At 48.0% G+C, this 15,812-nt stretch overlaps 1 protein-coding gene across 2 annotated transcripts in view; it reads left to right on the forward strand.

Moving 5' to 3' along the window:
* Window positions 1–742: 742 nt before the first annotated feature.
* The window catches only part of RAB6A (RAB6A, member RAS oncogene family), a 51,958-nt gene continuing 36,888 nt past the window's right edge, over window positions 743–15,812 (forward strand). For both annotated transcript variants that reach the window (XM_034060192.1, XM_034060193.1), the window contains exon 1: window positions 743–1,055. In XM_034060192.1, coding sequence (XP_033916083.1) covers window positions 986–1,055 — 70 coding nt within the window. In that variant the 5' untranslated portion in view covers window positions 743–985. The remainder of the gene's footprint in view (window positions 1,056–15,812) is intronic.

The following is a 15,812-nucleotide window of genomic DNA, read 5'->3' on the forward strand; positions in this document are numbered from 1 at the left end:
GGGGCTTGGGACAAGGGCCTGGAGGGCCAGGCCAAGGGGAATGGCTTGAACCTGCCCGAGAGAGGGGAGACTGAGCTGAGCTCTGAGGCAGAAGCTGTTCCCTGGGAGGGTGCTGAGGCGCTGGCACAGGGTGCCCAGAGAAGCTGTGGCTGCCCCATCCCTGGCAGTGCTCAAGGCCAGGTTGGACACAGGGGCTTGGAGCAGCTGCTCCAGTGGAAGGGGTCCCTGCCTGTGGCAGGGGTTGGATCTGGGTGATCTTTAAGCTCCCTTCCAACCCTACAGACCCTGATGTAAAGCCCCTACCCAGCACCTTTGTAGCCCCCTTCAGACACTGGAAGTTGCTCTGAGGTCTCCACACAGCTTCTTTTCTCCAGGCTGAGCAGCCCCAATTTTATGCCTTCATACAGGAGGTGCTCCAGCCCCATAGGAGCTGCACACCCTGCGGGCATAGCGTGTTCATCTGCCCTTCCCCTCCGGCAGCTCAGCCATTCCAGCGGGCAGGATTTCACCCCAGCACCCATCACACCCCAGCACCCATCAAACCCTAGCACCCATCAAACCCTAGCACCCATCAAACCCTGGCACCCATCATTAGGCTCCAGAGTGATCGCACCCATGGCTCACAGACACCCTTACCCCGTAGCCCCTCCCCTCTCGCTCTGATTGGTCCGCTGCTCTGCGGTGGGCGTGGCTCAGGGGCACGCAGCGCTACGTGCCTGGCGAGGGGCGGGGCTGTGGCGTGCGCGGGCGCGGTGTGAGGCGCGGGGGGAAGGAGCTCGGCCCTGAGGGGAGCGGCGGAGCCCGCAGTGCTTCACCCCCGGCCTCCGTTCGCCGTTCCGGGGCTCTGCGCCCCGTTAGGTCCCTTCACCGCAGCCTGCACCGAGGAACGGCGTGAGGCGGCCGACAGCAAGCGGCTGAGAGCGGTTCACGGGTCCCGCCGCGGGGAGCGGAGCGAGCGCGGGGCGGCGGTGGAGGCTCCTCCATCATGTCGGCGGGCGGGGACTTCGGCAACCCGCTGCGGAAATTCAAGCTGGTGTTCCTGGGCGAGCAGAGCGGTGAGTCACGGCCCGGCACGGCTCGGGCCGGGTCTAAGAACGGCTCCGGTCACCCCCCCGGCCGCCGCGGCGGACCCCCCCTTGGGTAGCACCTGAAGGAGAGGCCCCCCCATCCTCCTGAAGGGGTGGCTCTGCCAGAACCCCACTTTATGAGGGAAAAAGGGGGTGGCTGTGTCATTTATGAGGTAAAAGGGGGTCTCCCGGCCGTTCCCCTCCGCTTTCCGTGTGCTGGTGGGGCTGCCGTGGGGCGTTCCCCTCCCCCTTGCAGGGCTGCGCTGCCCTGTGGTCAGTGCCCCTTTGGTGACGGGGAGAGACCGAGCTGTGGTTTAAAGTAAAACCAACCCGAAATCTACGGCCACGTCTCCAGGAACAGTTGCTGATTCATTTAATCCCAGCTCCTCTGGGTTTATTTTGGGGGGTAGGAGTCTCAATTCCTGCTTTTTTCCGTGTAAATACAGCATTTTTCGTACGTGAAGTTATGTCTTGGCAAAGCACCGCGTGAAATACTGAATTCAGCCGATGAGATTTTCTTCATCCTGGCTTTTCAATTAGAAATAACAACAAAACCCAAGCGGTTTCTCCTCCTCCCTCAGCACAAGGCCTCTCTCTTCCATTCTGCATTTCAAACCTCTCACCCTGGAGAGTTTCCTGAGGAAAGAATAGCTCGTTTGTCAGATGCTTTGTGTAATCCTGCCCGGATCCTGAGCGGTCTTTGACATAATGAGTAGGTGCAGAATCCTGCCTGTCTCAGGGTGGGGTATTTGCTCCCTCAGCCACCTTTGGTCTCTGTGTGGTAGGAGATGATGAAATCCTAGGCTATTTATTCCTTCTCCCCTAAATGACTTCTCTCTTGGTGTTTCTGTGCTCATCTGGAGATGAGCTTAGTGATAAGGCTGCTATTAAAATTATTTACCTATCTATTGGTTGTTCCTTTCATTGATTTTATTTGATTTCATTTTATTTCTGCAATTGGAACAGCTCATTTTCATATTATGGATTCAGGCAGCACAAGTTCAACTTTGATATCTTGGAGATATATATAGATATATATATATACGTATTCCTTGGCTACGTCACCTTATCTGCTTGGTGAGGTGCTGTTTGGCCAGCCATTTTATGAGGGTTTTGGAAGAGGGGCATGTGTAGAAGATGCTGCTTGGTTTTATCCCGAAGGTATTCAATAAGTATTACCAATACAAAATGCTTGGCTTGTTTTACTCTATTCCTGAGCTTTGATTTCATAAAGTTTTTCAGATAGCTCCATGGAAGGTTGTAGCAGTTGGTGCAGAACCTCAGCAGCTCGTAGTTCACACGTGTCTATCTGTTCTAGCAGACATAACATCAGATATCTGCTTCCTCCAAGTCTTTGTGTTTGGGTTTTTTTGCCCTCTTGGCTAAACATCTGTGTTTATACTGGAAGGTTTGAAGTAATTCTGTTCATAGCATCAAATCTGGGGTGGGGAGAAGGGGTTTTATGGCTAGAGCAGAGCAAAATGCTCCTAACTTAATACATGTAGTGCTGCAACTGCTGTCTTGAGCATGGCTTGTGGATGGGTTTGAGCTGATTTGAATGTGGCTGATTAGGGCCCTGCTGGCAGCTGCGGTGTGAGCTTCAGCCCTGCCTTTGTCTCAAACCCTGGGCGATGACTCCGTGACTGAGCTGTGCTCAACGTGGTGATGCCGATGGCAGTGTCCATGCAGCTCATGGGTGCTGCAGCACGAGCGGGCTCTGATCCCTGTCTCTGATGGAGAAACAGCTTTCTTTTCCTCCCCCTGAATTTGGCTCCATTTCTTCAGATCTTGCTGTCATGATGTCATTCTCTGGGATTTTTTTTACTGTCCAAAGGGTAAATAGCTCCCGTTACAAATGGCTTCTGGAAGAATAAATGCCCTAATAATGTTCTTCTGTATGATGGGGCTAATTCTCTGCTGCTGCAAAGGGAGTTTGAGTGATCTTTGCTTACACACAGCTCCCTTTGGCACTCTTTGTTTCGAAGGTTAAGGACAATGTAGAAATGAGAGCTATCAGAAAGGAGAAGATCTCTTTGTACAACTGTTGCACTGGATTGCTGCATTCGCTTCCTGTTTGGCTATAAGGTTGCCTGCCCTGTTGGAAGGCCCTAATTAAACATGCCCTAGTGCTGCTGGTGGGGAGGCTGCTGCTTCATTTCCATTCAGGGACTTCACAATGACAAATGAAACGTTATGAAGGGCTCCAATGTTGATTTAGCTGCCTCAGCAACCAGAGCTGCCTAATCCCAGACCTTCTCTGCTGTCTCTTCAATAACCATGTGTGTGATGGCTAACAAATTCTTAACTGGAGTTGGTTACTGTGCAGGCTCTTCCATGCAGTGGTGTGAGTGTCATTCCCTGGGAGATCTGGAAGCATCTCTAGGTGGTTTATTCCTGCAGGAAAGAGGGATTGCACAGAGGCTGCAGTGGCTGGTTTTTGCTGGTATCCTCAGCCATATTGTGGGAGTTCAATGCTGTATATACCGAGGCGTTTGTGTGAGCTGCAGTGATCCTTCCTCATCACCAGCTGCAGATTCTCTTTCCTATGCTAAGATGCTGATTATTTTTACTTAAAGCTCCTTCTTTCCTTGCTCCCTCATCCCCAAAATCCTGTCTCCTGTGGCTGTTACCTTGTTTGCCTGCTCTTTATTGCACCAACTCCTCGAGCGCTCTGTGCTGCAGCTCTGTCCATGGGTCCTGCCCATGCTGGTCCATTGGTCCCAGTGGTGGGGTGTGTTGCTAAAATGACATCCCATCACTCAGGGCTCCTTTCAGGATTTACTGCAAGTCATTGCCTCTCCATAGCAGTCCAGTGGTTGTGTCCCCCGTGCCCCTCCCCAGCCCAGCCTGGGTACTTGCCGCATGTACTGTGGATTCATCACGAGCCTGCAACATAATCTGTGTCCAGCTGGAAGAAGCAGCTTCTCTTTCTTTCTTTCTCCTATTCCTTTCCTTGTAGTACAAGGATATAGCATTGGGTGGCTAGAAAGAAGGCAACTTTACTAGTGCTTACCTTAATTGAATTACTTTTCTCAATGATTGAAGATTATACAGACTTTAGCAGTTTTAAATATGCTAATCTTTACTGAAAAGGCAGAGAGAGCTCTGTGCTGTGGGATTACATAGAGCTATCGGGGGGAAGTATGCTTCTTGCTGCCTTGGTCTTGGTTTAGCAAGTGATTTTCATCACACCTAATGGCTCAAGTGGAAGAAATTCTCATTTCTGGGTCACATTAGTTAGTGGCCACATCACTTGTGTTGGGGTAGCTTTGCTAATGGTATATATTCAAATCTTCATGACATTCTCAATTCTGTCTTGCATAGGAACACCTCTACTTCTTAATACATTGATATTTTAGATGGAGTGGGCAGAACTGAATGCTGGGGCACTGCAACAGAAATATTCTTTCATCACGTGGGTTTGTGCTGCAGCTTTTATTGGTGAGCAAGTCTGAAGGGCATTAATATGTACAGAAAGCAAAATAAGTCCCTGTTGTCTCTTTCTGGTGGCATTTCTGCATTGCATAAGATTTTAAAATTAGAATGAGTTTAACATTTGGGGTTTTTTAATCAGGAACTGAGATTTTCTTTTTAATATTGAAACCACTGATAAGCTCAATGTAATAACTTGGGAAATGTAGCTGTTTGGAAACCACTAATGAACTTTACTGTTGTGTAATGATGTTGGTATATGCACTGCTGAACAGTGTGATGTGTCTTATTAGATAACTGGAGAGCTGCAGGTGGTTTGTAGGTAACATGAGGCTGGTCACAGTCATAACCCTGTGCAACTTAAAACTGCCTTCTTAAGGAATTCTTGTCTTTTATGAGCTCCAGAGACCTATTGTTCTGTCCTAGTGGTGATTTAAAATCTTATCCCCTTATCTCTTGTTAATTTCCTAATGTCTTGGTTTCCCTGTGGCTGAATCTTCAGATATTTGGGTTTATATTGGCCTATGTGCATTTGCCACGAGTCACTGAACTTAATATTCTTGGGTACGTCTGGAGGCTTGAATAGGAGGGATGCATCCTGATGAAGAGGAAGTCAGGCAAGAAAGCCAGGAGGCCTGCGTGGAGGAACAGGTTGCTCCTGGACAAACTCCAGCACCAAAAGGAAACCTGCAGAGGAAGACGGGACAGGTAGCCTGGAAGGAACACAGGAAACTATTGTCTGAGCAGACAGGGATCAGGTTAGCAAAGCTGAAACCCATTGCTCCAGTGACACTGCCCAAGTCACAGAAGGCAAAGGCAGGGACTGGGAGAATAAAGAACCTTTTGCTGTAGAAGATCTGGTTCAAGACCATCAAAGGAACCTGAAGAAGACAAGACTTGATGAGATGCATCCATCGGTTCTGAGGGAAGTGGGAGATGAAGTGGCCAAGCCAATATCCATTGTATTTGAGAAGTTGTGGCAGTCTGGAGAAGTTCTCACTGGCTGGAAAAGGGGAAATGTGACCCCCATGTTTAAAAAGGGAAAAAGGGACATCCAGGAACTCCAGGGCAGTCAGTCTCACTTCAGTACCCAGAAAACCATGGAGCATGAGGAGCAGGTTGAGGGAGGGGATTCTCCTTCTCTGCTGTGCTCTGGGGGACACCCCCGTCCCCCCCCCAGTCCTGATCCAGCTCTGGGGCAACAGCACAAGAGGGACATTGTCTAGTGGAAGGTGTCCCTGTCCTTGGCAGGGGACTGGATCCTGATGACCTTTAAGTTCCTTTCCAGCCCAAACCAGTCTGGGATTCTTCTTTTCTCCATCCCTGAAACAGCCCTTTCTATAGTCATACATACCAAGCTTGGAGGAAAAAGAGTTAAATGTCTTGTGGTGACTGTTCTATTGGTGCCTTTTCATCCCTTTCTGATTGTGGAACCTTCTGAAGGAGTTAGATCTCTTCTTCAAAGGAAGAATAGCTGTGTCTTTCTGTACTTCTGTGTGTTTCTTTGTATGTATGTGAGAAATAACTTGAGAACTTGGAAGGAAAGGGTCTTCTTACTGCTTGATTTAAAGGAACGGATTTTATATCTCCAGGTATGGGGGTGTTCGATGGTACTTGGCACATGAGCCAGGGTCTATGAAGCTGATGTCTAAGGCTTTTCCTGTAGCTATAAGTGGGACTAACAGAGAAATAAAGGTGAGGAACCTTATCTGGACCAGAAGATGTAGCATTTGGGAATTATTAGAGCCAACAGTTGTCAGCCATTCTTCTTGACCTCACTGATGGCTAAAATTTGTCTTCATCAGTTTGTGAGGAAGTAGATCCTTTCCTATCTACCTGATAATTTGGGTGTTTAAAAGCGTTTCTTGTGTTCATGCATGTGCAAATACCTGTTTGCATTCACTGCTGGTTAAAAACCCTGCACTGACAGACCAAACTAAGCAAACAAATACCCTCAGTGCTTTGAAATGTGCCTAAATAAATGGAATTTTGCTGTCTTCTACAACCACCATCAGATTTTTCAAGACAACCTGCTAAACTCACCTGTAACATGTGAGAGCAGTTACCCTGTAAGAGGTCAATGTGTCTGATGGGCTGTGGGAGCTCTGATCCATTTCTACTGGTGTGCTGGGCTTCATCAAAAGGAGCATGAGCAGCAGGTTGAAGGAGGTGATCCTATCCCTCTGCTCTGCACTGGTGAGACCTTGCAGCACTGGGTGAAATTCTGGTGTCCTCAGCATAAGGACATGGAGTTGTTGGAGCGAGTCCAGAGGAGGCCACGAGGATGCTCAGGGGCTGGAGCAGCTCCTGTATGGAGCCAGGCTGAGAACATTGGGGCTGTTGAGCCTGGAGAAGAGAAGCTGTGTGGAGACCTCAGAGCAGCTTCCAGTGTCTGAAGGGGGCTCCAAGGATGCTGGAGAGGGGCTCTTCATCAGGGACTGCAGTGACAGGACAAGGGGTGATGGGTTCAAACTGAAACAGGTGAGATCTGGGTTAGATATAAGGCAGAAGTTCTTCCCTGTGTGGGTGCTATGGTGCTGGCACAGGGTGCCCAGGGAAGCTGTGGCTGCCCCATCCCTGGCAGTGTTCAAGGCCAGGTTGGACACAGGGGCTTGAAGCAAGCTGCTGTAATGGAAGGTGTTAGGAATGCCATTGGAACTGGATGAGCTTTAAGGTTCTTTCCAACCTAAACCATTCTAAGAAGTATGAAGTAGGACAGGACTAAAACCTGTGTATGAAAATTAACTGCTATAATCACAATGATGACAAGTTTGATGTATTAGTATAAATTATTTATGGATATAGTCGAAATGAACAATATATTGGGAAGCAAACACCAAAGTACAGACTGGGAAGGGAAGTAGAATATTCCAGGTCTGTTTTCTTGATTTATTTACTGAGCTTACCAGAAGTTGAAAAGCCAAATGAGTTCTTTGTTCTCCCTCAACATAAAACAAATCCTTCTGGCTCTAATATATTGAAGGTCCCAGGGACAGCAAAGAACTGACTCAATTACTTTATATCTGCTATTTTCTTTTTATGTTCAAAACATGATAGGTTTTGAAATAGTTGAGTAATAATAACTGAAAAAAGCCCTTTTAATGTGTTTCAGTGGTATTTAACTCTTACGCAGATGCAGCCCAGTGCATCACCAGAAATGCTGATCTGGGAAGGAAATATTGGGTGAAACTAGATCTAAAGTCTTCTCGTTGAAGAGTGATGTATGGAATGGTTCAGTAAATGTGTGTGTTTACATGTATTATAAGTAGATAATATCAGACTTAGTGTCATGGCCATAGTAAGTGGCTGAGATGCTCTTGAGCTGGAAATGGCTTCTCATTGATAGTCAATGAGTCCAAATACCAACTTAAGGAAATAACCAACTGGAAATGAAAAGCAGCATCAAAATTGGGGCTTTTAGTGGAGATACTTCTCTGATGTTGCACACAGCTCAGTGTGGTTGTAAGATGCCACTAAAACTTCCCCCTGTTGGGTCCGTGGAGCTGTTTTTAGTGTGTCACCAAGTTCTTGAGCCCTTTGCTTGCTTCCCTGTGGAGTCTGCCAAGCAGAACCCAATCTTCACGTTGGGAAGGAAGTCCCTGTTCAGCTCTGCAGCACAATAGTGCCATTTATTTAATCTGACTTTTCAGAACAAGGGTGTAACTTTCCTTTCTTGCTCCCTGTGAGCACATTCGTTCTGCTGGAATGCTGTAAGTAGTGATGAGCCTGAATCATGGTTCCAGTTGAAGAGACATTAAAGCTCCTCCAGCTCCAAGCACCTGGCACGGGCAGGGACACCTTCCATTGGAGCAGCTGCTCCAAGCTCATTCTTATCCCTAACAGGCCTTTGTCCAAAGCCCCTCTCCAGCTTTCCTGGAGCCCCTTTAGGCACTGGAGCTGCTCTAAGGTCTCCTCTTCAGGAGCCTTCCCTTCTCCAGGCTGAACCAGCACAGCTATTCGAGGGCATACTTCCCAGTTCACTCTATGGTTTGGAAAGACTTCCTGGGCTCCTGGCATACCCCATATGAGGTGAACTGATTTAGTTTGTGGTGTGCATAGGGGAGCCTGAGGAATACACTGTGTGATGTCCTGAAGTTTTGCTTTTAAAGTATTTTTACAAAGCCAAACACAAAATCTTGAGGCTCTTCATAGTGATGAGAACCAGTTAAAGACAGTATGTGCTCCAGAATTGCTTGCCTTCTCTTAGGGCTTTTTTCTCCAGGTTGTAGCTTCCTCCTTCAATCCCATCACAGAGACTGGAGCTGGAAATGCCTCATTCTGCAGCACTGGAGTCAAAGTGGGGATTCTGCAAGTGGATCCTGCTTGACTGTGGCCACTTTCACAAGTGCAGATGCACACCAGTGTCACCAGTGGTAGTTGCTTCCATTTTAATACAGGGAGTTGGGACATACTTTAAGAGCTTCCATGACTTGACTTGCTGCCAGTATCCCCTGGAGATGCCACAGAGCTATTCTGAGACTTGCAGGCTCGTAGTGTTCTCTCATCCAGACGTGTGTAGGTGTCATCAACACACAGGATTAAGGCTTTGCTTGAAATTTAAAGCGTGTTTGCTCAGAAGTGAAAGAATTGGGAAAGAAATACTGGAGCAGGGCTGGTGAGGAGGTGGCTGCTTGTCTTCAGACATGGCCAGAACCAGTGGAAGGGGCAGGTAAACCTGCTAATGGATGTTCTTAAGTATCACTTGGTCTCTTCTATCTCTTGAATTGTGACCACTTAAACCTTTGTGCTGTTAGCATTTGTGACTGTAAAATGAATGTCATTTATCCTGCTAAGTGCTGTTTTGCAATGATTTGCTTCCAGGAGAGCAATCTGTGATTGCTGCAGTAACAAAACCCTCCACACCAGCCTTTCTGTAATGAATGCAGAGGCCAGTTTAGTCCATTCCTCTAAATGCTTCCTACTTTGCTTCCTGTCCTTGCCTCTATCCAGGTTTGAGTTACAGCCAGTTCATTTTCTTAATGTTCTTGATCTGTGCAACACAAAGGGAAGGGAAATTAAACCTGGAATAGATGTGTAGCTATGAGAGGGGCCTTGGAGGGTGAAGTCTCTCTGGCAAAGCTCCAAGCAGGGGCTGATGGAGGATTGTCAAGGTTCCCATCAGTTTGAGCCAATGCAAACTGACCCCCAGTGCAAGAGGATGTGGAGCTGTTGGAGCGAGGCCAGAGGAGGCCATGGAGCTGTTGCGAGGGCTGGAGCAGCTCTGCTCTGGAGCCAGGCTGAGAGAGCTGGGCTGGGGCAGCCTGGACAAGAGAAGGCTCCTGAAGGGGAGAGCTGAGAGCAGCTCCAGTGCCTAAAGGGGCTGCAGGAAAGCTGGAGAGGGGCCTGGGACAAGGGCCTGGAGGGCCAGGCCAAGGGGAATGGCTTGAACCTGCCCAAGAGAGGGGAGACTGAGCTGAGCTCTGAGGCAGAAGCTGTTCCCTGGGAGGGTGCTGAGGCGCTGGCACAGGGTGCCCAGAGAAGCTGTGGCTGCCCCATCCCTGGCAGTGCTCAAGGCCAGGTTGGACACAGGGGCTTGGAGCAGCTGCTCCAGTGGAGGAACTAGGGATTGTGACTGGATGAGCTTTAAGCTCCCTTCAGCCTAAACCATTTCATGGTTCCATGTCTGCCTGAGGGTCTAAACAGCTGGTGCTGATGTCGGGACAAGTGAATTCCTGCTAGGAGGTTGGGAGAGCTCAGCTCTGCAGAGGCTCTGAAGCTGCCTGTGTGGATATGGCAGGCAGTGTTGTGTTAGGCTGAGCTCAGACGCGTTTCTCTGCAGCCTGTGGGGTTGGGCACTTCATTTGTTTTAATGAAGATGTTGCCTTCTCTGGGGGTAGGCAATACTCATTACTGACTGTCCTCTGCTGCTGGCACTGAGATGGCTGTGAGCAGCCTACTTGTCAGCGCTGGGAGGGGATTTTTAATAGCCTGAGCAGAGCAACCTGAGCTCGATGGGTGACTGAATCATCAGTGGCTGTCTGAGGTAGTGGGGGAGATGGAGAGAACACAATTTATTGTAAGTGCTGGGAGCAAAAGCACAGTGTGCACACAGAGGTCAGTAAATCATGGAAGAGAGCAGCATGAGCTCAGGACCAGAGGAGAGGGCATCCCATTGGAAATGCAGGTAAGTGGAGAGCACTTCCTTTTGGAATAGCAGCTGAATCTGCAGGTAATGTTTCCTGCTGGATGCAGCAGGTATTGTCAGAGTCTATGAACAGGGCTCTGCTGTAGAACAGAGTAATTGGCTGTGCTGCAGTGGCTTCTCTTTCAAAGAAGGTTCTGACCCTTCTTGTCTTCCCCAGGCAGCAGCTTTGCTGCCTTATTTTTCATGGCTAGATACCCGATTTTAGTGTTTTCTCCTGATTTCAGCCTAATACATTCGCTGCCGAAGCAGTTTCTTGTGTCCTTGTCTCCCTCAAAATGGCTGAAGAATCACTTGTGTCTGCGTAAAAACCAGGCTGGCTTTAGTAAAGCTGAGCTGCTGCTGCTGCTTTGGGTAAAGCTGGGAGTGAAGGTTTCAGCACAGCAGCTGAATGCAGCTGGAGGCTCAGAATGGCTGGAGACAGTTTGAGTTTGGTGTCATCTCCAGGAAATCCAAAGGTTCCTTTTACATCCCTGACCTCGGAATGTCTCATACAGAGGTTTTTACAGGGGGGGGCCTCTTCCAGTCCTTCATTTCCATGCACCCACTGCGTTAGGTTCTTGTGATTCCTTCTTGGCTTTCCAAGCTGTTGCTTGATATCAGTCCTTTATATAGAATCATAGAATCCCAGACTGATTTGGGTTGGGAAGGACCTTAAAGCTCCTCCAGCTCCAACCCCTGCCACAGGCAGGGACCCCTTTCACTGGAGCAGCTGCTCCAAGCCCCTGTGTCCAACCTGGCCTTGAGCACTGCCAGGGATGGGGCAGCCACAGCTTCTCTGGGCACCCTGTGCCAGCGCCTCAGCACCCTCCCAGGGAACAGCTTCTGCCCTATCTCCAACTGGAATCTCCTCTGTTTCAGTTTGAACCCATTCTCCCCTGTCCTGTGTTTATACTCCCTCATGAAGAGTTCATCTTCAGCTTCCCTGTAGGCCCCCTTCAGCTACTTGAAGGCTGCTTTAAGGTCTCCATGCAGCCTTATATATATGCAAACCATGGTTTTGTCCCTATTCTTATCCCAGTTTTCCTTTTTCTTTTCCCTACTTATCTTTCACCTTTTGCTGAGCACTCACTGCCATGGCTTTCATCCACCATCATACCCTTGACTTTTAGGACCACAGTTCTTTTCTACTTTATTTTTAGTTCCTCTGAAATCTCAGTGTTGCTTGGAGAAGGGGATGGGTTGTCCCTAAAACTGCCATAAACAGCAGCAGATCAAAAGCTTGTGTCCCATAAAACTCAGCCTCGGCCTGGGTGCTGCAGTGGAATAGCACTCTGGAAAAAAGCTTTTCCAGTTGAAAAGCTGCAGCCTTTTAATACCATGATTCCAAAATTCCCTCCCCACACATTCAAGAGTAAAGGGGCTGATCTTTTGCCTTTCTCTGTATCTACAGGCTTGATGGACTGTCACAGCAGTTGGTTTGCAGTTAAATACAGTCTTGGCCTTAGGAATTCTACAATTCCATTAAAACACACAAGAGGGATATGTTGTTTTCTCTGGAAGACAGATGGATTTGCTCCCCTTCCCCCCAAAAACCCCATTAAACTCCAGAATATGTTGTAGGGAAGCCTTCTCTTGTCCAGGCTGCCCCAGCCCAGCTCTCTCAGCCTGGCTCACACTCACACTCTGGGGATTGGGAATGTAGAGGATGGGGGGGTCCTACATGGAACATTCTGAAGTTTGGAAACAGCTCAGTGCTTTTGTCTTTAATCCTTGCCTAAAATGCCTGGCTTGAGAATATGCTTTTACACTGCATCTCTGTGCTGCTTCACCAGGTAATTCCCACTGCCACCATCAGCTGCACAGTGGAAGATGACAGCGACCAGGTGTCATGTAGTATTTAATTGACTTGGTGGCAGCTCTTTTATGCATCTCAATGGCAAACAAATGTGACCTTATGTGTCTGGTAGTTGTCTTTGAGGTCCTTGGAGGACCCTGTGGCACAGTTAATGCTGCTTTGTAGGTGTGTGACAGTCTGAAGAGCCCAAATTACCATCTGTGCCCACTTACACAAGGAGTTGCTCAAGTTAGAACCAAGTCTTTTCTGTGTGTCTTGGGAAGTAAATAGTACAGTTAAATAGGAACTTCACTCATGTATGTCCTTAGAGCCCTTATATGATGGAAGTGTTCTGGAATATACTGCTGGAGGAGAATATTCATTTCAAGTTACTGCATCACAGCTGGAATGTAGGTAATTGTCTTCTAAAGCATTTGGAACCAGATTCCTATCTTCTAAAGGCTTTTTCTGTATTTAAATTCTTCTGGATGAGTATTAAAGCTTGGGTCTGCAGAACCCTCAGGCTCCATGGCCTCTCCCTAAGGCATTTGTGAAATGCAGCTGGGAAAGAGCAAGTTTGTGTTGTCAGTTGACCTCAGCTCCCTCCTGAGAGCTCTCTGTCTCAGATAGGAAGTGCTTAGAGGTCTGCACGTTGAAAGGCTGGAAGTTGTTGTGCTGGATTAACATCACTTGAGGTTGAGGTTCTTAATGTACAGTGCAGGTGGAGCAGGAGCATCAAGTGTCTGTGCTGGGGGGTCTCTGTTCTGTTTCCCAGGAGGAAAGCTGGAGCAGTTCAGGAATCATAGGACCTCAGCTTGGAATGGACCTCAAGGATCACCTGCTCCAACCTCTCCAGGCACAGCATGACCCAGACTGGATACTCAGCACCCTGGGCAGCCCCATCTTAACAGTGTCCAACATGGGGAGTCACCACTTCCCTGGGGAGATTATTCCAGTGCCTGCTTGTTCTCACTGGGAATGATTCTCCTCTTGTATCCAGTGGGAATCTCCCCAGCAGTAACTTGTGTCCATCACCCCTCAGCTTTCCCATGGAACTCCTTGTCCAAAGGAAGTCTCCATCTTCTCTGTAGCCACCTTTTAAACCCTGGCACATAGGGATAAGGTCTCCCTTGAGCCTTCTCTTCTCCAGCTGAACAGTCCCATCTCTCTCAGCCTTTCCTCACTGCTGCCCAGCCCTTGGACCATCTTTGAGGCCCTCTCTTGCCCCTCTCCACCCTGCTCACATCCTCTTTGTAGAGGAGCAGAGTTGGCAGGAGAAACATTTATTGTGGTATTGGGACATACTGCTTGTAAATCCTTAACATAAGGTATTTGTGGCTATGTACTGCCTGGACTCGTACAAGTGTCTGAGGAGACCAGAGTGTGCAGGTTCTCAAATCATGCTTAAGGTCTGTATGGTTTTGGTTTCATGGTTGGTGGTTAGGTTTTGGTAACACACACAGTTAGACATGTCCTCCTCTATTCTGATACCACCTCTTTTCCTCCTAAGTTGCTGTGGAGTTGCATCATATACACTAACCCAAGTGTGTTGTGCAGAGGATTGTGTGCACCTCTGGTTCTTTCTGCACCAGTCCCCAGGTACTCTCCTTGTCAGCTTGGATCAGCAAATGCTGCCTCAAGTCATGCTGTGCTGTGTGGAAAGGTGAGCTTAATGCAAGTGCACACAATGTACTCTTACAAGCTGCCCCCTCAGAAGCCAGACCTTAAATCAGGACTATTTTAAGACGTTTGTTCTGAAAAGGTACCTCTATGTCATCGTGAAGGATGAGTTTAAGGGAAAAGAGCTCTTGTGGAAGCTTGTTCTGCACCTCTCGTGTGGAAAGAGTAAAGGTCAAGTCTTAGTCCTTCCAGAGCTGCCTTGGAGATGGGAATAAGGTGGAGGTGCTGTGGAGGAAGCTGTGTGGAGCTCTCTTTCTTCAGGCAGGACCAAAGCTACTACAGTGTGAGGGGCAGGTAACATGAGGAGGGAGCAGGAGGAAGCATTTGCTTATGGATGATGTGCTGGGAAACCTTAGGCAAAACTAAGCCTGTGAAGGATGGAGGGAAGGGATGCTGTGGAAACCTCAAGCACTTGAAGAGGTCTAAAACTTCCCTGATTTGCTGCTTGAAAAGGCTGACACAGCAGTGCTGCTGGTGCTGCCAAGGGCAAAGCAGCTTTAGGAAGCGAGTGATAGCCCATTTCAAGGACTTACATTTAGCCTGTGGCACAGGGAGACGATGCCTGGATTCCCTGAGCTAGGTGATGGCATATGCTGGTTCTGCTTGCATTGGAATAACACTTAGTTCTCCAAAGAGTAGAATTCCTGAATATGTAGCTCCAGAAATACATACTCTGGTGCCTGCACATTTTCTCTCTTCCCTTCCATAGCTGTTCTCTGCCTGAGGATATCACCAGCTCAACGTTATCCATAGCTATAGAATCTTGCATGTTGCATACCATGTACTGTGAAGGAGGGATGTCTCCTGTGAGACAGATTCCATCTATAGTATGAAGAGGACTGGAGCAGCTCTGATCTGCAGAGAGACTGAGAGCCTGGATGGGGCTTGGAGCAACCTGTTCTATTGGAAGGTGTCCCTGCCCATGGCAGGGGCTGGGACTCAATGAGCTTTAAGGTCCCTCCATCCCAAACCAGTCTGGGATTTTATGGTTCTAATCCTGTGCTCTGTGATGCTGGGGGCAGCTCTGGGCTCCTTCCCCTTTTGCAGGAGGAGCTCAGTGCAGAGCACTGCTCACACTTAACCATTCCATACAGAGAGGATCCACACTTCCCAATGTGGTATCTGTGGCTTGATTACTTCTGCTCTGGGTATGTAGCATTTCACACCTTCCAAGCCTTTTACAAGCAGATAAGTGGGTATTTAAAATACAGGGATGTAAAACCTGGATTTATGAATGATGAATTACTAAGGGTCTCCAGGTGGATTCTTGCTTGGTGCTGCACTTGTTTTTAATGGGGCATCTGAATGGTGCAGCTTATATGTAGTGTGTGCTTCAAAAGGTGAATTAATCCCCATAGGCTTTAACTGCCATCATATATAAAGTGCATATTAAGCTATCCTTGCATGACATTAATAAAACTTAAATATTGGGCTTTAAAACTTGATAGCTTCAGAGTTTTTGTGTAAGAAGCAAGTGGACCACGACAGCAGTTGAAATCGTAAGAACAACCTCAACCAAGCCAGCACCAGTTAATAAATAAACGTGCAGTTAAAATTAAAGGCAGAGTAAATATTTAAGGGAGCAAATTTCCCTTCATTTGTCTTTATTCTATGAATCTACCTTAGAAACCATTGATTAGGCTGGAAGTGACTTGGTATTCAGTATGGATTATGTGTCTCCATAGCAAAGTTGTTTCACCAAAATGCTTCACAG

Source organism: Melopsittacus undulatus, chromosome 2 (genome assembly GCF_012275295.1).
Source record: "Melopsittacus undulatus isolate bMelUnd1 chromosome 2, bMelUnd1.mat.Z, whole genome shotgun sequence".
Taxonomy (NCBI): domain Eukaryota; kingdom Metazoa; phylum Chordata; class Aves; order Psittaciformes; family Psittaculidae; genus Melopsittacus; species Melopsittacus undulatus.